General features: G+C 48.9%; 1 protein-coding gene across 14 annotated transcripts in view; it reads left to right on the top strand.

The window, feature by feature from the left end:
• LOC310827678 (uncharacterized protein) overlaps positions 1 to 22,511 on the top strand; it is a 244,131-nt gene that overhangs the window by 193,129 nt on the left and 28,491 nt on the right. For 8 of the 14 annotated variants that reach the window (XM_083703961.1, XM_083703969.1, XM_083703960.1 and 5 more), the window contains one exon: positions 19,629 to 19,761. In XM_083703961.1, the coding sequence (XP_083560087.1) occupies positions 19,665 to 19,761 (97 nt within the window). In that variant the 5' untranslated portion in view covers positions 19,629 to 19,664. Of the gene's footprint in view, positions 1 to 11,939; positions 11,990 to 12,044; positions 12,177 to 12,973; positions 13,048 to 13,891; positions 14,013 to 19,628; positions 19,762 to 22,511 lie in introns of those variants that run through there. The other 6 variants (XM_083703958.1, XM_083703967.1, XM_083703966.1 and 3 more) reach the window with 5 other exon arrangements.

Below are 22,511 nucleotides of genomic sequence, written 5' to 3' on the forward strand. Positions count from 1 at the left end.
GTGGTGTGCCTCGAGATTTTTTTCATGAAACAAGTGTGCCTTTGCCCAAAAAAGGTTGGGAAACACTGCCCTACACAGACTCCTGGACAAGCGGGCCCCTTGGGTGTGGGGCCAGCGCCAGGAGGCCGCATTCCAGGCAGTCAAGGACTTGCTTGTCTCAAACTCGGTCTTGGCACACTTCGACGAGAGGCTGCCGGTGGTGCTAGCATGCGATGCCTCGCCTTATGGAATTGGCGCTGTGCTGGGACACCAACTCCCGGATGGAAGAGAGGTACCAGTGGCATACTTTTCCCAGACACTCAACGCAACCGAGCGGAACTACTCGCAAATCGACAAGGAGGGTCTGGCAATCGTGAAGGGAGTAAAAAAATTCCATGATTTCTTGTACGGGCGGCCCTTCACCGTGGTGACTGACCACAAGCCGTTGCTTGGCTTGTTTGCCCCTGAAAAGCAGACCCCCCAAGTGCTGTCTCCTTGAGTCCTCAGGTGGTCAATTTTCCTTGCCAGCTACCAGTATGCACTGATTCACCGCCCGGGGAAGGCAATGGGCCATGCGGACGCCCTCAGCAGGCTACCACTACCGGAAACAGGCCCCGACCCAGCACCTGCACAAGAGGTTATGAGCCTGGAGCTGCTTCCCGACTGCCCCATTCAAGCACAAGAAGTTGCACACCATTCCAAGAAAGATAGGGTCATCTCCCGGGTCCTGGACTAGGTGTGGAGGGGATGGCCCAGCAGCAGCCCCGGGCCAGAATTCGCCGGCTACACAACCCGCAAACATGAACTGTCGGCCCACAAGGGGTGCCTGTTATGGGGAAGCAGGGTCGTTGTTCCCCAGCCCCTCCGCAAAAGGGTCCTCACAGCCCTACACGAGACACACCCAGGGGTAGTAAGAATGAAGGCCCTTGCCAGGAGTTATGTGTGGTGGCCGGGGATTGACGGAGAGATAGAGGCCTGGGTCAAACGCTGCCAGGCCTGCCAAGAATCTCGCCCAGATCCCCCAAGGGCTCCAGTCCAGTCCTGGGAGTCCGCCCGAGCACCATGGTCACGCCTGCATGTGGACTTCGCTGGCCCCTTTCAGAGGAAAACATTCTTCATAGTGGTGGACTCCTACACCAAATGGCTGGAAGTCGCACTGGTACTGTCCACTTCTACACGGGCTCCCTGACACTCTCGTCTCAGACAACGGGACTGCATTTACATCAGGAGAATTCCAAACCTTCACAGCGCAGAACGCCATCCGCCACATCCGTTCGGCGCCATTCCACCCTGCCACCAATGGCCAAGCAGAACGCATGGTGCGGACCACCAAGGACACCCTTCGCCGCATGACGCAAGGAGATTGGGAGTACTGCCTTGCCACATTCCTCCTAGCACAGCACAGCACCCCCAGCTCAACGACTGGCCGGAGCCCCGCTGAACTACTAATGGGTTGGCGCCTTGCAATCAGATTGGACCGCCTTCACCCCGATAGAGCTCAGGATGAGGTAGTGGTGGGGGAAGGCAGGAACCCCCGGACCTTCGAGGCCCAGGACCCAGTGTACGCAAAGAATTTTGGGGCAGGCCCCGCATGGGTACCCGCCACAGTCACCAGGGTCACTGGCCCCGTGTCGTACGAGGTGCTAACGGATGGGGGGCAATGCTGGCGCTGCCACTGCGACCAGATACGGTGACGATTCCCGGGAGAAAACCAGGAGGAGGAGGACAGGTCAGAGGAGTCCCAAGGGAACAGTGGGGCAGTGAGGCCCATAGAGCAGCAGGGGCCAGCAGGAGAGGCAGAATCAGTAAATACAGAGAGGACCCGCGAGGCCGAAAGGACACCGGAACCAGAACCACGACTGAGCGAGCCGGTTGTGCCAGACCAAACAGCCCCATCACAGCCAGCATCCTTGGAGCACGAGCCAGAACCTGAACCCCGGACCAGGGAACACCCCAGGCCGCAACGCACACGTAGGCCGCCGGCGTACCTCGAGGACTATGAATGCGACCTCCCGGGCAGGACTGGAACTTAGAGGGGAGGGGTGTTATGTACTGAGTTGAATAGGATCCAAACTGCAGCAGTCTGATTGGTCCTAGAACAATAGGATCCAAAAGGCAGCAGTCTGATTGGTCCTAGAAGAATAGGATTCAGAATGCAGCAGTCTGATTGGTCCTAGAACAATGCAGCAGTATGATTGGTTGGCAGAAACCACCCAATCATGCTCCAGATTGAAGTGAATCCACAACCTGATTGGCTTAGAGTAGAATTCCGGAATGAGCCAATCATGTGCAGCCCATTGTGTAAATAATGTATATAAAGCAGATACTTTGAGGGGACATTCATTCATTCCTCCTCACCACTATGAGCTGAATAAAGAGCATGAAATCACTTTGCGACTCTGAGTATATTTCACTGACAGTAACTAAGCCAAGTTTTACTCCCTGTGTTTTCTGACTGCTGTATGGAAAAGGACATGAATCTGACCTTTGGAAAGTTTTTAAGTAAACCATTATAAATTTACCAAAGATGTGGTCTTTTTCAATGCCGGGTGGGGGGACAACACTATTTTGGAAGGAACTCACAAGCACATATTTTAAAGGTCTGACAGCCTAAATTTCCACACTTTGCTTTGCTGCATATTTTGTGATTTTAAATCTGCTGGAGTTCTCTCACCAAAGTGTTTTGCCCCGACTTGGATCTTGGCCCCCAGGGAATTCTCATTTTCCCCCGTGCCAGTAAACAACTAGCACCAACTCTCTATGGCCTCAATCAGGAGATGTTCACAGCCCTAAATGGTGGTGACTGAATCTTATCCCTGCTGCTGAGCCAGTGCCCACCCCCTTTCTGAGGCCTGTACAACAGATGCTCATGAAATGTTCACACTTGTTCCACGATCATATCTGGTCAAATATTTTCCCTGCCTTTTGCAAAGTTTTACAAAACTGCACAAACCTCTTTCATTGGGGATGACAGTGGGACAAAATTCATGAGCGCAGACATTGTGGGCAATGATAGGTCTATTTTATCTCCTTGTTTCTCTGTTCAGCCTTAGGCATTAGGCTAATTGTGTTCTACATTTGTATGAACATGCTCAAGCCTTGCATATTTCTCTGCTTTATCCCAGGAATCACCCTTTGGGACCACGACTCGCTTCAGAAGGACTTGTGTATCAAACCGCAACCCAAGGCTGAATATGAAATCATTGCATCTGAGTCCATCGATGAAAAGGCCTCTGCCCTCAATGTCTCACCATCACTCAAAGCCAGTTTTTTGGTGGGGTTGGTTGAAGTGGGTGGATCAGCCAAGTTCCTTCAAGACACCAAGAAGTCCACGAAACAGGCCAGAGTCACTCTGCAGTACAAAGCTACCACCAAGTATTCACAGCTGACCATGAGCCATTTGGGAATCCGGAATATCACTTATCCAGCTGTTTTTGAGCATGGCACAGCCACCCATGTTGTCACTGCCATCTTGTATGGAGCCCAGGCTTTCTTTGTGTTTGACCGAAATGTCTCTTCTTCTGAGTCTGTGCAAGATATACAAGGAAGCCTTAACGCTGTGATCAACTTGATTAAAGTCTCTGTCAAAGGGGATGCATCTGTTGAGATGGAGGAGAAGGAGAAAGCCCAAACGGAGAATTTCAGCTGCAAGTTCTATGGGGATTTTTCTTTGGAAAGTAATCCGGTGACTTTTCAAGATGCCATGAAAGTCTACAGCGATCTGCCCCAAAAGCTCGGGGAAGATGGAGAGAAGGCTGTGCCTGTCAGAGTTTGGCTGTACCCACTGACCAAGCTAGATTCCAGAGCAGCTAAGATGGTGCGTGAGATCAGTGTAAAACTGATCTTTGATGCTCAAACTGTCCTGGAGAATCTGAATGAAATCAACATGCGATGCAATGATCTGGCTATGAATCCTGTTGCTGAAAACTTCCCAGAATTAAAGAAGAAAATCAAGAGATTCGAGGATCTGTGCAAGCAGCACAGGCAGACTTTCCAGAAACACCTGGCAGAAATCTTGCCTTTGATCCGGGGAGGGGAGAAAGAGGAAAGAGTTTTGGCAGACATCTTAACATCCATAAATCACTCACCCTTTAATGACCAAAGCCTCAATGCATTTTTGGACACCAAGGAACAAGAGATAAATATGGTCAAGTCTTACCTTGATATCCTGATTGGGATAGAAACCATCTCCTCCCAGAATAAACTGCAAGAGGTAGTTCTTAACCACCAGAATGAATTTGTTGTCTCATTTACATTCACCTCTTTACATGATAAGGAACCATTTTTAACCAGCTTACAACACTTTCTTCAGAACCGATCAGCAGATCCTACAGGAGTCCAGAATGCACTGGGGGACGGGAATGCTTGGTTTGAGCAAAAAGACATACAGAGAAAAGCTCGGAAAGCTGCCAAGTCCATTGTTGATTTTGCCCAAGTCAATGAATCCAGTGGGAAGACCCGGTTCCTTGTGGCTTCTGTCCCAGATCAGAACAACCCAGGTGCTTCCATTTACCTGTATGAAGATGGGGAGATGGTCAACAGCAACTTCGAGCTGCCTTCAAAACCTCTCCCTCCCCTGGTTGGCCGAATTGGACATGAGAGGGTGCAGCTGACATTTCAACCAGCTGATTATGGGAGGGCTTCAATCTCTAGCTATCAAGTAGAGTACAAGATGGCAGGAGAAGAAAATTGGAAGATTGTGAATACTGAGGACAGTCAGGAGACATTCCAAGTGAGAGGGTTGAGCGCAAACACAGAATACCAGTTTCGATACAGCGCTAGGAGCAAACCAGGACTTAGTGAGACCAGCAACGTGAGCAAATCTGTACAGACACTTCCTACCAGCCCTCCTGGGGAACTGAGAGTGATAATCGCAGAGTCTTCCAAAATCAGTATAGCCTGGGAGAGCCCAAAGGTCATTGGCCAGGGAGCTGTTATAAAGGAATACAAAGTGGACTACAGTGAAGAGGCTGGAGAAGCAAAAAGCAAGGACAAAGATGAATGGGCTGAAAAAAGAACAGGGAAGAAAACAGAGTTCTGTGAGATGGATGGTCTGAAGCCCCAGACACCCTACAGATTCAGAGTCTCAGCCATGTGTGCCAGTGGGGCTGAGAGTGAGCCCTGCAAAGAGATTGAGGTTTCCACATCATTGGAAGGAGACGAGAGCAGAGTAGCTTGTAAATACCTCCAAGACAGAGGAGAGCAGAAACTGTATGATCAAATCGAAGAAAAAAAGTCCTCTGTATCAGGCAAAATTAGGAAATGGATGGCATCTGTTATAAACTGGCTTAAATAAGGGGGTTGTGTATAGCTTTTCAGGCACCCTTTGTTTGCTTTTGGCTATCGGCAGAGAGCTCAGGTTCTGTGAGTGTAATTCAGACCAGAGTCTCTTGCTCTCTGTGCGTATTTGGGTGAAGGTGGCTGTGAAAACATTTGCAGCTGTCGTGAGGTGAGCTTATCCACATCTTCATTTGCCCAGCCAGTTTCGCTCGGGGAAACCTTTAGCGCTGAATCAGAACTAACAGCAATCGGGTTTTCTATGGAATGCCATTTGTTGTGATTTAGCGCTAAAGAGCAGGCTGGGGGAAAGCAGTGGGGCAAAGGCAAAATTGCTTGGAGCTGTGCCTGGAAAGCGTGAGATGAAAACTGCTTGGAACCATGCTTCCCAGGCACGGAACAGACAGAAGTGTGAAGGAGCCCTTTGTTGCTGCAGACAAAATGCTTCCCAGTCATTGTTCCTACCATCTTATTGTCTAATTGGTGCTGGGTGAAATGCTGTTCTCTCCAGGGATTTGTATTATCTCCGATGACTGCCAGTAATAATAATAATAATAATAATAATAATAATAATAATAATAATAATAATAATGAAAGTGAATGGGGCCTCATATGGAAGTGCTGCTTCTGACCACCCCAGCATAAGAATGTGCCCATAAATCTCCCTGCCCTAGCAGCCTTTGGAACGTGATTGGAAACTTGGGGTGTTGCAGGAATGCTCTTGACAGGAGCTGCTTATGGCCCCTTTGTCCTAGCAAGCTTTTGACCTGCCTGATTGATCTCTCTCCCATTCTTCCTTATCCATAGAATCTTAGAATTGCAGAGTTGGAAGAGACCCAGAGGGTCATCTAGTCCAACGCCTGCAATGCAGGAACTCAACTAAAGCATCCATGACAGATGGCCAGCCAACCTCTGCTTAAAAACCTTCAATGAAGAAGAGTCCACCACCTTCAGAGACAGCCTCTTCCACAGTCAAACTACTCTTACCATCAGAAAGTTCTTCCTAATATTTAGTCAGAGCTCCTTTCTGGTAACTTGAATCCATGGGTCTGGTTCCTACCCTCTGGAGCCCTTCAGATATGAAGATGTTTCTCCTGTCTCCTCTTAGTCTCCTCTTCTCCAGGCTAAACATACCCGGATCCCTCAACCGTTCCTCGTAAGGCTGGGTTTCCAGAGTATATTTTCAACTGGCGACTGAGTGGAATCTCTGTGTGTGTGATTACTTGTAATATTGTTTCTTTCATTTTCTCATAGCTAGCCATCTAGATGTCTTTTTGAAGATCCAGTAGGATATAATTTCTTTTTGAAAACATTTAACCCTGGATATATCTGTATTTGGGGGGAGAATATTCTATTGCTCTTTGTACCAGCAGTGCCAAAGAGGTTCCCTACCAAGGAATTCCTGGAGCTGAATCAGAAATCCGGTCTGAAGGATCCATGCCTAGAAGCCATATTCACCAGCAGGCGACTAGGGCATGACCAGATCACCTCTGCTGGCTGACAACAAGGTCAGACCAGATCCCGCCTCTTTCCCTGCACTGGGAGACTGCGGAGAAACTCGACTGCCAGAGATGTCTTGTGCACTTTGCATTTAAAGCGATGTAACCACAATTGCCCACTGATTTCTCCCATGTTTGGGGAGTCATGTTTTACTGCTCCTTGCCTGCTTCCTGCAGCTGTGCCGTGAAACAGCCTCTAAATAAAAGCTACTCTGTTCTTTAAGAATGGCCTCATCCGTGTCTCCTGAGCAGGGCCTGCGCAAGACATTTTGCTACCTGAGGCGAATTACAAGATGGCATCTGTTCCTCATACAGAGGTTGGACCAGCAGTTGGACCTTAATCCAGCCTGAGTGCTGAGAGAGTGTCTCCGCCACACCTGAGGCAGCACGATATTTTAGTAGGGCCAGGAGGACATGCTGGGTAGCAGAGCTGGCACCACATTCAGTTGAAGCCCAAATCCTTTCCCCTGTATTTTATAATTAAGGTTTTATTCAGACTTTTCATATTACATTTCATTGAAAAGCAAACTGATCTAAAGAAGAAGAGAAAGAGGTGCAAAGTCCTCTCTGACAGGTAGATCTTAACTCTTATCCCACACAGAAGAGAGTGGAGCCTCCCAACTCTCACCTAGGAGCTTCTCTTTCTTCTCCCAGCTTCCCACCTTGGAAGATCCTTACTTCCCTGCCTCTCACACAGGCTCCTTCACCAACAAAAGTGGCTGCAGGTTTGCAAAGCCAAAAAGGAGGAAGCTGTGGTCCATTTGAGCAATCAATCTGTGGTATGTTTTGAAATTACAGTGTATTATTAAATAAGACAGAAAGCAGAAGGGATTGTACACAGAGAGAGAGAGAGCAAGCTTGTTCTCTGAATGCCGATCCTTATCTAGCTAACAGCAGAAATATTAGCAGATTTGGGTGGGTAGCAGGAACCCCCAGGTTTGAAGAAGCACAACATGTACACATGCCACCACCTTTCAGGAACAAATATTTCCCAGGGGAGACTAACCAGCCCAAAGTCCAGCGGCCCAGGGAGGCTGAGTCACTGCTGGGGAAGAAATGGAAAAGTGGGTGGGAAGAGGAATGGAATGGAGTCTCCTGGGAAAGGATGCCAAGTGGGAAGATCTCAGGTGGGCTTCTAAGAGAGTTCAGCTGAACGGTGACACATGGGGTCTGCAACTCATCTCTATGGAAGTTCAGAAGCTACTGAAAGGTCCAGGAGAACTAAGACCACCATATTCCTCCTCCAAGCCTTAGCCAACCAGCAGAGTGACCTTATCTGACCATGCCAAGTCTGGGTCAGAAACCAATTTGAAATGAATCTACCATATTTTTCCATGTATAAGACGACCCCTATTTTTTGAGCCCAAAATTAAGAAATAAATATTTTAAACATTCCATGTATAAAATGACCCCCAATTTCAAACTTTAAAAATTTGGGGGGAAATATAGTCTTATACATGAAAAAAATACGGTATATAATCCAGTGCACTCTATTTATGTTGGGAACTAAACAGCCACAACTCACTCAAAAATCTTAGCCCCAAAACTGTACAGTAACAGTGGCATGGCAGAGGTGACGGGGTGGGAAGCATCAATTGTGCCATTCTGGGGGTGGGCACCATGCTCAAGTTAGGGCGGGGTGAAGTGGCACTGGCAAGCCACCCCCTGCTCCCCACCTTGCCTGGAGGAGACCACTTCTGCTCCCACCCCACCTCATGCGCTGCCACTGCTGAAGAAAATGTGTGACTGGCGGACATCTGGAAGCATCCCTTGTGTCCAAGGACTTTGTTCAGAATAGCCTCACAACTGCCACATTTAGGGAAACCAGGAAGACTCCTTCTAATGGGGAACCAGGCAGCTCCTTCCTAGGCCTCCACAGATATTCCTGTGATGCTCCACGTGAACGGACAACCCTAACCGTTGCAAAAGGAGACGCTTCATTTAGTTTGCAAGAAGGACGACTTCCTCTTTCAGACCCTTGCTCCACGTTAGACCCTCTGAACGCCTGTGAGCATCACCACCCCCTTCAGATTCAGTTTCAGAATAACTCGGTCGCAGAGGCCACATCCCCTTTACAGTGTGCCTTTTACAATAATGAAAATAAATACCTTTGCAAAATCTGCTCAGATGAGGAAGAAAAACGAGAGGTTCCAGGAACCGGTCCTCCAGATCAGCATTTCATGGAAACCTGCTTCCTTCTTCTGAGCTTCATCCTACAATTCAGAGCAACATTTAAAATATCCACTACGTGTCAGTCCCGCAATGTAATATGTGCCTGTAATACGACTGCCCTTGTTATTTTGCATTAACCAAAAGAGAGGCCTTGGGGAATACTGTGGCCAAGCAGAGCCCCACCGGGACACTGTGGCCTTGTCCAAACTTCCACTTGTCTTGTGCTTCCCAGGCACAGGTCCGAGCGGTTTTGCCCTTGCCCCGCTGCTTTCCCCGGGGAAATCCCTTTTCTACCACTGGATCGTTAAGAAATGTCAGTCGGGTTTCCTGCAGATTGACGTTTGTTCAAATTCAGCAGTAAACAGCAGGTTTTCCCAGATAAAGCAGCAAAGCAAAATGAATAACGGCTTGGTCCTCTGCCTAGAAAGTGTGGAAGTGTACTTGGAAGAGGGACGAGAGACCTACCAAATGTAGCAATTCCCTGATATAGGAAATGTCTCTATGTACTGGTTCAATGGGGAAACTTTAGAAATTCATATAAAATCACTCCAGTGACGCATTTACACCATTCCAATGTTGTTCTACTCAGAAGGAAAATGGCTATCAGAGGAGAATCTTGGGACCATGGGTAGGGGCAGCCATAATTTCTGAAACGTGAGACCACATACCCAGCAGGCCCCACTACCTGGGTGATAATTTCTGGCATCCTGGTAGTCATTCCAAGAACAATTGCAAACCCAAGCTCAGAGGGTTGGGGTCTCCTTCAAGGCAAAGGGTGTGCTGAACTTGGCTGGGAAAACAGGAACATGTAAATACTTTTGTTTCACCAAAAGATTGGAAGGTGAAGGTCAGGTGAGGGACAGGGCAAGCCTGGTGCTCAGGTTTCTGCCAGAAGACCCCTCCCAATTCAGGACATAGTCATGACAAATGTATGATGTTTTATTGGAAACTCTGGGAAATTTATTTTAAAAAGTGGAGCCATCCTTTGTTTGGGGCTTCCCTCTGCTTCTTCCATGTGGTAGTTTGAAGTCTTGTTGCAACCATAAAGATCAGGCCTCCTGTTTTGCTTCAGTCTCCTGGCTGGAGTCTCTAGCTTGTGACCCCCAACCTGAACCTATGGGAGCCACGGTCAGGCGATTATGGGGTGCTCCAAGGACTCCCTTATACAGGCCCCAAATTTCACTCAGCGATATTTTTTTTACAATGTAGCAGGAACCCCACCCCACCCCAATCATTCTGTTTGTATAAACTTCACACTCACACACTACATACGCCACATTTCTGTTATAAATTCATAGAAAATCAACCATACATTGGATTTGCACTGTTCCATTTTTATTTTACTCCCTATGACAAGAACTAACAAAGGGGGGTGACTTAGTCAGCCATAATCCCTTCACTGTCTCAGCACATCCACAGGAGCCCTGCCCATGCCAACCCTGATGATCCCAGACAGAAGACAATCAAGATCACAAAGAACCTGCATATGGGAGTGGATTCAAACAAAGGACACTGATCAGATCTTCCCTCAGGGGGCAGGAAACTGCAAAATCCCCTTTGTCTCCTAGAAATTCCTGGAAGGGGAGGGGGGAAGGAGGAACCAGCCAGGTGACAAGACACTCAAGTTACCACCAACTCCTCCCTCAACCCCTCCTTTCTGTAATGTATGCCTCCCACAGCACCTCCTTTCTGTAATGTATGCCTCCCTCAACCCCTCCTTTCTGTAATGTATGCCTCCCTCAACCCCTCCTTTCTGGGGCTGGGCTAGACCTAGAGGAGGGGAATTTCAAAAGTTTTGATAAGACTTTGCACGCTATTCTTCTGGGTCTTTCCTCTCTCCTGCACGTGAGGGGAATACCCTATTGCAACAGTTCAATAAAGGCCAAGCCTACAGGCTGCTGTTTTGCTCCAAGTTATCCTGGTTGGTGTCTTTGTTTTGTCCAAGGGAGCCCTCGGATTTTTCCTGTAACAACAAGAAGCCACTGGGAGGCCAGACTGGGGGACCTGGTTTTAAATCAACCCCTAACAGAATCCCCTGCAAGGTCTTCTCTTATTTCACGAGGCGTCAGGCCTCAAAGAAAATACAGCGCTCACTGGGGACTCTTGGCCTCGCCTCCAACATTTCTCCCATGGAAACAGAATTTGCTTCAGGAAAGGAAAGGCTGAAACCGGACCTGCTAGGCCCCTCGGTTATTATTTCTGAATTGAGGAAATGAATTTGGATATTTTTTAGCGTTCTCTCTCGTCCTATATTGAGGGGCCCAGTAATGCCCCCCCCGTGTCCCCTGAGGGAAGGCAGAGTTGGTCACGAATGGGAGAGAGGAGCCCCACACAATGCTCTGGCATCACCAGACCTCCAACAGATTTTTAAATATATATTCTATATCTAATAATGCCAGATCATCCTGGAGCCAGAGGAAAGCCAAGGCCGGATCTGAGGATCCACCACAGCTCACAAACCTATTTAAGGGGGAGAAAGGGGGCTTGGTTGCCCCATATTCTCCTGTGCCGACTCCGTCTCGGGAGCCTGTGCAATGGGAGAGGGGTGCAGGCGGGAAATGGGGGGCGACCCCCATTAGTGAAGGGAGTGGGCAGGGGGGTGCATTGACAGTTGGAAGGCAACGCCCGGAGAGCAGGAGGAGAAATGCATCTGGAGCTAATAAGATATGCAGGCTTGGCTGATAAGCGAAAGGAGTGCACTGCCAAAATGCTCTGGCAACACCCAATGAGGCCATAAGGCAAAGGGGGGAATATGATATGATAAGTTACTGGTGGTGGGGTGGTTGGGAGGTGCTGCGAGGGTATAAAAACTGCTTGCTTACGTGTTTTAGACCCCCCCCCCCAGCCTTTGGAAATAATTCCGCTGGTGGTCTCTGCGCAGATCACAATAAACTTTTTCTCCGAAGGAACTGAATCCCTGGTGCTTCTTTGTCACCTCTGCGTCCTGGGTAAGCGGGCAAATGGATCCCAAGTAATTAAGGCTTCATTAGAACCGCAATATCCACCTTGTGGTGGGCATTGTGCCCAAGGCCAGGTCAGCAGAGTTCAGGGTGGAGTGAATGGTGGGGGGCATCCCCCCCCGGAGGGTCCCCTCTGCCCTCCCACCCTCCGCAGGCCAAATCCTGCCACTGTTCTTCATAAGGCCATGGCCAGGCGGGAGCATCCCCTCAGCCTCCTCTTCTCTCCCCTCAGCCTGGGGCCACACGACAGGCAATGCGCCCCCAGGCTCCATTTTGTGAGGCCAGCATGGTGGGGGAAACAGCCTCCCTCCACTTGCCAGGAAGGGCCACTTTGGGGAGTGGGCTTGGGGGTTCCCGACTCCTCTGTGGAAGCCCCTCTGGAAAAGCCTTGCCCAGCAGGGCAGCCATTTTGGTGCAGCATCAATCCAGCCCCACAGTTCTGATGCATGAAATGGCGACCGGAGCCAAGACGGTGCTGAGGGGGGCAGAAATACGTGCTCCAAATAGGCCGAGGTTTCCTCCTCCTGTCCCTTGATGACAGTGATATTAAGTCCCTTCGCCCAGAGCTTTTCAGCTTCATAAAAAGGCTGCTAGTCAGCGATTTGAGAGATTGCACCAAACGCTCAGAAGGGATATTATGAAAAGCGAATGGCAGCGTATCTCCTTCCCCATCGCTTTTCCAGGCCTGAAATCCCAGGAGTTAAGGAGTGGTGCTCTTGAGTTTTGTGCAAACACTGCAGGATGGACAGAAATCGCAGAACATTGTTATTGTTAACCTAGAAGCTTCTCTCCCCCTCAGAAGCAAAAGGAGTGAATTGCCCTAAGCAGTTTGAGGACTGGTTCTGAGGAGAATTTTAGATGCTTTCCCCTCAGAAACAGCTAGGATTTTCCCGCTCTTTTTCTTGAGGCCACCCAGTGGCGTAGCATGGGGGGTGTAGGGGGGGCGGCCACACCGGGCGCAACATCTGGGGGTTAGGGTTAGGGGGCGCAGATCCACGGGTTAGGGGGCACAAATTACTTGCCTTGCCCCGGGTGCTGATAACCCACGCTACGCCACTGGCCGGTTCAAAATGTTTCCCTCCAGAGCAGCATCGGAAAAGCCTTTGGCCAGTCAAATAAATAAGATTTGTGAGGGGAGTTCATCATGAGGAGTTCAAAAGGTTCCTTTCCCTGGGGCAGGTGTGGGGGACTTTTGGAGCAAAAGATGTTGCCGAACTACAACTCCCACCGGCCCCAGTTAGCCTGGACAAAGGGCCTGGTGGTGGGAGTTGTAGTTCAGCAGCCTCAGGAGGGGACGGCCCCGTCACATTTATACCAGGAGGCATTTCTAAGGAAGGGCAAACTCCTGTCAGCTCTTCCACCCTCTGAATACACAGAATTTCCTCCTTCACCTGTGAGGGGTTGGAAGGGTTCCCCCAGAGCATGGCCCTGCTGCCTCCACAGTGCATAAAAATGAAAGATAATATTTATTGCGGTTGTTGTTTGTACACTGCCCTTCACCCAAACATCTCAGGGCCCTCCAGCTGGGTCGACTGCTTTTGCTCCAGAAAGCCTCTTCTCTCCTAATCTCATATAAATTGAGGCTGATTGTGGCTCAGTGTCGAGGGAAACCTTCCTCTACTGCCAAGAGCCCCCATATCTGAGGCCAAGATGGAGGCCCTGCTGACAACCTCTTTCCCAAAAGCCCCGGGGGGAGAACAGATCCCCCGTGATGTCGATCCCTGCTGTATGAAGCCAATCGGCTTCCATGGATCCATTTTGGGTCCAGATACCAGGAAAGGGAGGGTTGTGCAACTAAGGACCTTGATTCTGCATGGATCCGACTTGTGGGGAGGCCGCAGGAGGGGTTGGACTGGATGGCCCATGGTGTCCCTTCCAACTCTATGATGCTCTGTTTAAAAGCCTTTTTGGAGTGAAAAGTGGAAACGGGTTCCACCATCTCGCAACTTCCTTCTCCTCCTGAAAGTGATGTTTTTCTCCTTGCACTTTGTCACTCCCAAACAGATAAAAGGAGAAGCAGCCTCTGTGCCTGAAGCAGACTTGTGCTTTACGAGGGGACCAACGCAAGTCGAGACAAGCAAGAGAGCCACTTGGAGGCAAGATTCATCCGTTTCCCACGTTTCTGGTAAGATGCGTTTGCACATTAGAAGTTGTCACGGCTTCTTTTGTTGTCAAAGGCTTCTTTTGCATGGCTGCTGCAAACCGTTCCAGCTGGCATATTGCAGAGGGGACTTGGTGACGGGGCTCTTGCGCTGATGATGCCCTCGCCTCCTGCTCTCTGGCTCTTCGGAAAGGCCACGAATCCATCCTGACAGGGCCCAGACTTGGAGCAAATGAGTGAAGGCTGCAGCGCAAGGGTCTCCTGGGCTTTGGGGTGGGACATGGGGGACCCCTGCCCTGACTCGGGATATGGCATCTTCCTAAGATGCTGAGCACCTCTGCTGCTGCCAGTTGCTTCCTTGCAGGAGGGATGGGGCAGGTGGCTGTGGACCATCTAGGCTACTGCATCCTGGACATTTCTGTGTGTTCCCTTGGTTTGTTTTACCAGTCTCTATCAATTAATGAGAAAGTATTTCAGTCATTGATGGCATCCCCCATTGTTTATTCTTCTCTACTCTCTGCCCCTTTCGCTTATTTTAAGACTGCCACATGTGTGAGATTGCTCTTAATCCTCGCAATTTGGGGGAGACCTGCATCAGATCTCTTTCTCTCCCTCTCTGCCCTACCTTTTCTTTTGCCTCATCTTGGGGGAAAGCTGGGGGTGTCAGGAGAAATTGAGGGATCTTCAAAGGGTTGTTTTTGAGGTTACCAGCATGAGTTTGACCAAACTGCGAGAGGCAGTGGAGGACAGAGGTGCCTGGCGTTCTCTGGTCCATGGGGTCACGAAGAGTCGGACACGACTAAACGACTAAACAACAACAACAACAACAAAGGGTTGGCACCCTGCCCACTTTTTTTTTAAGAATATTTATTAAGATTTTACAAAAAGAAAAAGTAACATACTTAATAGAAAATAATACAAACATACAGCAAAAAGAAATACATCTAAAAAGAAAAAGAAAGAAAAAAGAAAAAATTAGAAAAAAAGAAAAATCCAATTTTTCACTTCATAATTCTATAACTCTCTTTCTTGACTTCCTCACATCTCCCTTTTTTGTGTTCCCCTTTACACAATCGAGTTCAGCAAATCCTTACCCTCTTTCAAACCTCATTTATAATTATATGTTTCAGCCTATTATGTCTCCAATTTTTCTTCTCTTTTCGCATCAATTTTTACCTATTCTTTATAACTTAATCCCTTATACCACTTTATATACATCTGACATAATATTACTCTGGTCTTTCCCCCTTTCCTTTTTAATCATCTTTGCATACTCCTTTTAACCATGTCACTAATGCCAAATTATCTTTATGTCCAACATCATTTTAACATTCAAACAGTTTACAATGCTACTGTAAATAGTCTTTGAACTTCTTCCAGTCCTCTTCCACCGACTCTTCTCCCAGGTCTCGGATTCTGCCAGTCATTTCTGCCATCTCCATATAGTCTATTACTTGCATCTGCCATTCTTCCAGGGTGGGCAAATCTTGTGTCCTTCAAAGGGTTGGCACCCTGCCCAGTTTCTGCAAGCACAATCAGAGCATAGGTGGAACTCCTTCAAATCTTTCTGTAAGCACAATCAGAGCATAGGTGGAACTCAGCTCCAGCTCCACTTCTGCTGTCTCACGCCTTTGGTTTCCCCCACTCTGTATAGGACAAATCTTCCCTCCTTGCAAAGTGATTGAATGAAAGGTCTGCTGCCCAGGAAGAGAGGCTGAGACCACTTGGCAAATTGCAGAAACCATTTCCTTATCAGATCTGTTGTGCTGCTGAAATGTGTACTGCCTTGAACTCTGCTTAGAGGTGATGAGAGTAGGCATTAATGCTTATTTTATTTTTCTAATCTAGCAAGAAACAAACTTCCTATGAGTGAATACAAAAATGTCGATCATAAGCAAGGTTAATATAGAATACATACAAGACAGCAGGGCATACACTGAACATGTGGACAAGGTTTATAGTGATTGCAGCTAAAGGCAGCAAGCCTGAAATCTCCTTAGCAGATTTTGTGAGCACGGGCAAAGTCTTGGCACTTAACCAGGGTTTGTGTTTGTTGACTTGGACAGAAAGGGATGCTCATCCAATATGCAGATGACGCTGAACTGGGAAGGGTAGTTAATACTGAAGAAGAGAGAATCAATATTCAATATGACTGTAACAGACTAAAGAACTGGGGCAATACTAACACCACTCATTTCAATGGGGATAAAATGTCAGTTTCTGCACTTAGAAGTAATAAACAGATGCACAAATATAAGATGGGGACACCTGGCTTGCTGGCAGTATATGTAGAAAGGATCCAGGGGTCTCAGTAGACCACAAGCTTAAAATGAGTCAACAGTGAGATACAGCAGTAAAAAAAAACCCAACCTAATTCAATCCTAGGCTGCATCAACAGAAGTCTAGCGTCCAGATGAAGGGAAGTAATAGTCCCACTCTCTTCTGCCTTGGTCAGACCTCACCTGGAATACTGTGTCCAGTTCTGGGCACCACAATTTAAGAAGGAGGTTGACAAGCTGCAAGGTGGTTAGGATGACCTTCCCTGGTAGAATACCACACTAGGGAATGTGGTGGGATGAACAGCTGGGTGCTGGAGGTACCTAATGCCCCATCAGGTGTGGTCCTGGTCTCCTTGAATGTTGGTTAAGGATACTACTCTGAAGGAAGCCCTCTTTGGTTATCTAAATTTCTACGAAAAGGGAAAGAAATAGGAGCAAACATGAGCAGCTTTGTCTTGTAAGCTTGGCCCTGCTCTTCTCCCTTTTGGCAGCTTGGAGATTATTCCAGCCACACTCTCCTACCAAATCTGCAACTGTTTCCACCAACCCATTAATAGCCTGGCAAGTAATCTGGCTGCTGCATTTTGGACTGGTTGATTTTTCCAAGTGGGACTGGATCTGGTGCTCAGAGTGCAGGGAGTTCAGGCTGGGCTCTGCCAAGTGCAGTGAAGGCAAAAGAGGCGAAGGCACAGGGAGCTCAGGTTGACAGCCGGCCAAGGCCAGTTGTAAGGAAGGTTTCTCCCCAGACAGAGCCTTTCCCAGAAAGGGAGAGATTTCCTTTCCCCAGTGTAAATACATCCCACCCTACAACTGGTTCAGGTTTTCTGGTCAGGGGTGTGTGTGTGTGTTGGAGAAAACAATAATTTCATAAAACTATCATTTTGATTATTCCATTTACGTCTTGGTTTATGGCCTAGCTAAACTGAAAAGATCTCTACCTGCCTTTTACAGTACAGAACTTTTAGTGACTGCATGTAGTGAATGTCCGTTCCAGAACACTGAAAAGAATAAGTTGTTATGGGCTCTATGGTGGTCACCGTATGCCTGGAAAGAGAATCGGCTAGACAGGGCAGTTGGGATTAATCTTGAATGGTTTTGCAGACAGATGGGAAAGGGTATTGGGAGACATTTAATGAACAGGAAACATAGTCAAAGTCTTAATAAAGACACTGGAAATGGTTAAATGTAAATGGATGCTTTAGCTGAGATTCCTGCATTGCAGGGGGTTGGACTAGATTACTCTAGGGGGTCCCTTCCAACACACCTGGAGTACTTTGTAAGGTTCAGGGCGCCACAGTTTAAGAAAGATACTGACAAGCTGGAACGTGTGCTGGGGCAGGAGACCAAGATGATGAAGAGACAGGAAACCAAGCTTTTGGGGGAAGTGGTTGAGGGAGTTGGGTATGGTTAGCCTGGAGAAGAGAAAACTGAGACATGATATGAGAGCCATCTTGAAATACCTGAAGGGCTGACACAGGGAAGATGGAACAGGCTCTTTGCTGCTGGTCCAGGGGGCAGGACCTGAACCAATGGATTCAAATGTCAAGAAATGACTTTCCAGCTGAGCATTAGGAAGAACCTTCTGACGGAAGGAGCTGTTCGACTGTGGGACACACTCCCTTGTTGTTGGGTGGTGGTCTCTCCTTCCTTGGAGGTTTTCAAGCAGAGGTTGGATGGCCATCTGACCTCGATGCTTTAGTTGAGATTCCGTCAGGGATTCTTCAGCTGTGGGTTGCAAGGGGTTGGACTAGATGACCTTTGGGTGTGCCTTCCAACTCTACAATTCTGTGCTCCTCTACAAAAGATTTTCTACAAGTTATTTGACTCCCATTGTGCCATGAACTTCTTGGTGCAGCACAAGTAGTAATATAAGAGAGCAGCAACTTCCATTTTAGCTTGTATTCATCACGATCAGCGCTGCTTCCACTGCAGTTTGTTTCTGCCAAATACTACTTTGTGTATCTCGCTGTTAGCTATGGCAGCATCATTCATGATTTCTGCCATAATTATTGTTGTTGTTGTGTGATTTGGCTGGCTGCATGTATGAGTTCCCCACTTTGATAGCCTCCTTGAATACTGTGCCAGATAGCTGGGATATTGTTACAGGAAAAATCTGAGGGCTCCCTTGGACAAAACAAAGACACCAACCAGGATAACTTGGAGCAAAACAGCAGCCTGTAGGCTTGGCCTTTATTGAACTGTTGCAACAGGGTATTCCCCTCACGTGCAGGAGAGAGGGAAAGACCCAGAAGAATAGTGTGCAAGGTCTTATAAAAACTTTTGAAATTCCCCTCCTCTAGGTCTAGCCCAGCCCCAGAAACATCATGCATACATTACAGAAAGGAGGGGTTGAGGGAGGAGTTGTGGTGGTAACATCATGCATACATTACAGAAAGGAGGGGTTGGTGGTAACCTGAGTGTCTTGTCACCTGGCTGGTTCCTCCCTTCCCCTTGTCACTTCGAGGAGACAAAGGGGAGTTTGCAGTTTCCTGCCCCCAGAGGGAAGATCTGATCATTGTCCTTTGTTTCAGTCCATGCTGAATCCACTCCCATATGCAAGTTCTTTGTGATCTTGATGGTCTTCTGTCTGGGATCATCAGGGTTGGTATGGGCAGAGCTCCTGTCGATGTGCTGAGACAGTGAAGGGATTATGGCTGACCAGGACTAAGCCACCCCCCTTTGTTAGTTCTTGTCATATGGAGTAAAAATAAAAATGGAACAGTGCAAATCCGATGTATGGTTGATTTTCTATGAATTTATAACAGAAATGTGGCGTATGTAGTGTGTGAGTGTGAAGTTTATACAAACAGAATGATTGGGGTGGGGGGGTTCCTGCTACAATATAAAACTGGTGGTGGTAGAATATTTCTCTACCATCCGAAATGTTCTCATTTGATCTTCCCTTCCAGCTCCTGTGATCCCTTGTGCCCCCCCAAACCCTTTCCAGAGGACCTGGATATTGTAGTGTCTGCCATACAGGGCTGCAGTGGGATTCCCCTGACTTTGGGCCTAGGAATCCTGTCCAAGCAGAGCCCCCATTGGCACATGATCTCTTTGCCCAGTTTCAGGGTGATTTCCCCTCCCACTGCAGTTCCGTGTGACACAGTCCCCTTTGTTCAGGGTCACAGGATAGAGTTTTCAGCTGCTACAGGGGGTTGTGGATGGGAGGGAAGCAAGAAAATGATCAGTTGCACAAGCTGCCTTGAACATGTGCAACTACTGCATACAAACGTCTAATCTCCCCCCCGCCCCCGATGAGACATTACCTCCCCCCCTTTTTTTTTGGCCTTCCTCTTTTCCCCACACGCTCTGCATGCCGAATAATCTTTCCGGAGTTCTTCACATCTCTTGTTTCTTGCAGGAAGGTGAAGGCAGGAGAGCAACCTGGACCTGAGCCATGGACAGATCAGATGACACGGTTGAAATACCAGCCCTGGGCCGCCCATTCCAGCTGGGGATGCTGTACGACTGTCGTAAAGATGCCCTCATCCCAGGTAGAGCTGGTGCAAGGAAGAGCTTATACTGAAAAGCAAAAATTACTCATATCAGGATTAGCAGTCGGCCCAAACAGTGCAGTTTCAGTGCTAAATGTGCTCCTCTAATTCATTTTCAACATTACTGTCTGCTTCCACATCTTTTGCCAAAGTTTGTGCTACTTTATGTTCTCTTCATTTGGACAAGACTTCCATTTATTAAAAAGAAATGTTCTTGACCGTGATAGTGTCTTTGCTCCTTAAAGGTAAGGTAAAGGTACCCCTGCCCGTACAGGCCAGTCGTGTCCGACTCTAGGGTTGTGCGCCCATCTCACTTAAGAGGCCGGGGGCCAGCGCTGTCCGGAGACACTTCCGGGTCACGTGGCTAGTGTGATGAAGCTGCTCTGGCGAGCCAGCACCAGCGCAGCACATGGAAACACCGTTTACCTTCCCGCTATAAAGCGGTACCTATTTATCTACTTGCACTTGGGGGTGCTTTCGAACTGCTAGGTGGGCAGGAGCTGGGACCGAAAGATGGGAGCTCACCCCGCCGCGGGGATTCGAACTGCCGACCATGCGATCGGCAAGCCCTAGGCACTGAGGTTTTACCCACAGCGCCACCCGCGTCCCTTAACCTTGCTCAAATCATCATCTGTCAATAAAGATTCAGCAGGTGTGTTCTGTTTGAATTTTTTAAAGCTTGCTGAAAACCTTTCTAGTTCACCAGGCCTATGCAGACCATTAAGAATACATCTTTCCACAATTATTACTGTAGGTGTAATGGTTATAGGGGTTGCTTGTGCGTAAGTTGCCGCCACTCCTGGCTAGGTTGCCTGGTTAAACCTTTTCTGTCTGGACAGCCCTTCACTTCGTGGCTGTTTCAGTCGCTAGCAGAATCCGTCACTGGGCATTTCTTGAACCTCTTCCAGCAAAGAAGTTCTTTGACGCCAAGTCTCCGCCTACTCTCCCTGCGCGGAAGTCTTCTGCGCAGGGTGGGTGTGGGCAGCAGAGGACCCGTGCTCTCCCTGCTGATCTCCGGCGAAGAGTCCTGGAGCCCCCTCGCCGATTCCCCCATCTGCCCCCCTTTATCCCTGGTGTTACGCTGATTTCCTTCCCCAGCTGATGAGCTGCCTCTCTTCCTGCTGGGCCCTTCTCCAGCATCGCTTGGGAGCCTTGCCTCTGCCTCTGGCTCCAATGGCAATTCCCTGACATCCACCTCCCCCCCAGGACCCCCTCCACCCCCGGCCCGACCTTTTGATCCAACTTTGTCCCTTTCCTTGGCCGACGATGCGGGGAATCCCCGGAAGGAGCTGTCGCCATCCTCTGAGGATTCAAAACCCGCTTCCCACCTGCTCCCATCTCTTACCGCGAGGTGGGCCTCCCAGTCTGATTCTTCTCCCTCTGACGCCTCTCCTCCCTCCTCTTCGGAGACAGGAAAACCCACAAAATCCTCTTCATCATCTGTGGTTCCAAATTGCTCCTCCCAGAATCTCACTAGTGGTTTTGGTTTATCTGGGAACAGGCTGTGGAACTCCTCCACAAGATACCCGTCATTGATTGCCTCCGCGGGAACCCACGTGTTTTCTGACCTGGGTTCTCCCTCCCAAGCTACCAAGTACTCCACCTGGCGCCCTCGCCACCTTGAATCGAGTATTTCCGTGGCTTGGTTGTGCTGTTCCCTCTCCTCTACCTGCGGGTGTGTGGTGTCTTCTCCCTCCTGCCCCAGGAATTCCCACTCCTCCCTGTACGGTGAGAATAGGGACCTATGGAACACCGGGTGTATCTTCATGCTGTCAGGTAACTTGAGCTTGAATGCCACGGGGTTCACCTGCTGTGTTACCTCAAAAGGTCCCAGCCGCCTTGGCTGCAACTTCTTGCACCCTCCCTTAAAGGGTAACCCTTGGGTTGACAACCACACCCGGTCTCTCACCCGTATGGTCTTCCCTTCCCGACGGTGCTTGTCTGCTTGCCTCTTGTAAATTTCCTTGGCCCGTTCCAAGTTCATCTTAAGTTGCTGGTGCAAGGCCTCCATTTCTTCCACAAACTGCTCTGCCGCAGGTACGCTCCACCCTTCCTCCCCCCTCCCCGGGAAGGCCCTGGGGTGACACCCATAATTGGCCATGAACGGGCTCATTCCCGTGGACACATGTTCAGCGTTATTGTACGCAAATTCAGACAGTGCTAGTTTCTCTACCCAATCGTTCTGTCTCTCGCTGATGTAGCAGCATAGGTATTGCTGGAGTATACTGTTCACTCTTTCTGCTTGCCCGTTGGTTTCCGGGTGCCATCGAGAAGCCCACCTCGACCTGCAGCAAGCTCATGAGCTTCCTCCAGAACCGGGAAGTAAACTGTTTCCCGCGATCTGAGATGACCCTCGAGGGAGCCCCATGCAGTCTGAAGATGTGATCCACAAACAACCTAGCTGTTTCCTCTGCCGTTACCGCATGTGAGCAAGCTATGAAATGGCACATTTTTGTCAGTAGATCGACTACTACCATGACTGCTGTCTTCCCCCTTGACTTGGGCAAATCTGTCATAAAATCAATGGACACCACCTCCCAGGGTCTTCCCAGTGTGGGTAAGGGTTCCAGTAACCCTGCGGGGGTAGCCCTCTCCCCCTTTGCCCTCTGGCAGCGGTCGCACCCCCGTACATATTCCCGTACATCTTCCCTTACCCTTGGCCACCAGAACTGCCTGGTGACAAGCAACATGGTTTTGTGTTGACCAGAGTGCCCCACTGTTGGGTTGTCGTGGAGTTGTTTGAGTACCCT

The sequence above is a fragment of the Podarcis gaigeae genome, assembly GCF_964106915.1.
Source record: "Podarcis gaigeae genome assembly, chromosome: 12".
Lineage (NCBI taxonomy): Eukaryota > Metazoa > Chordata > Lepidosauria > Squamata > Lacertidae > Podarcis > Podarcis gaigeae.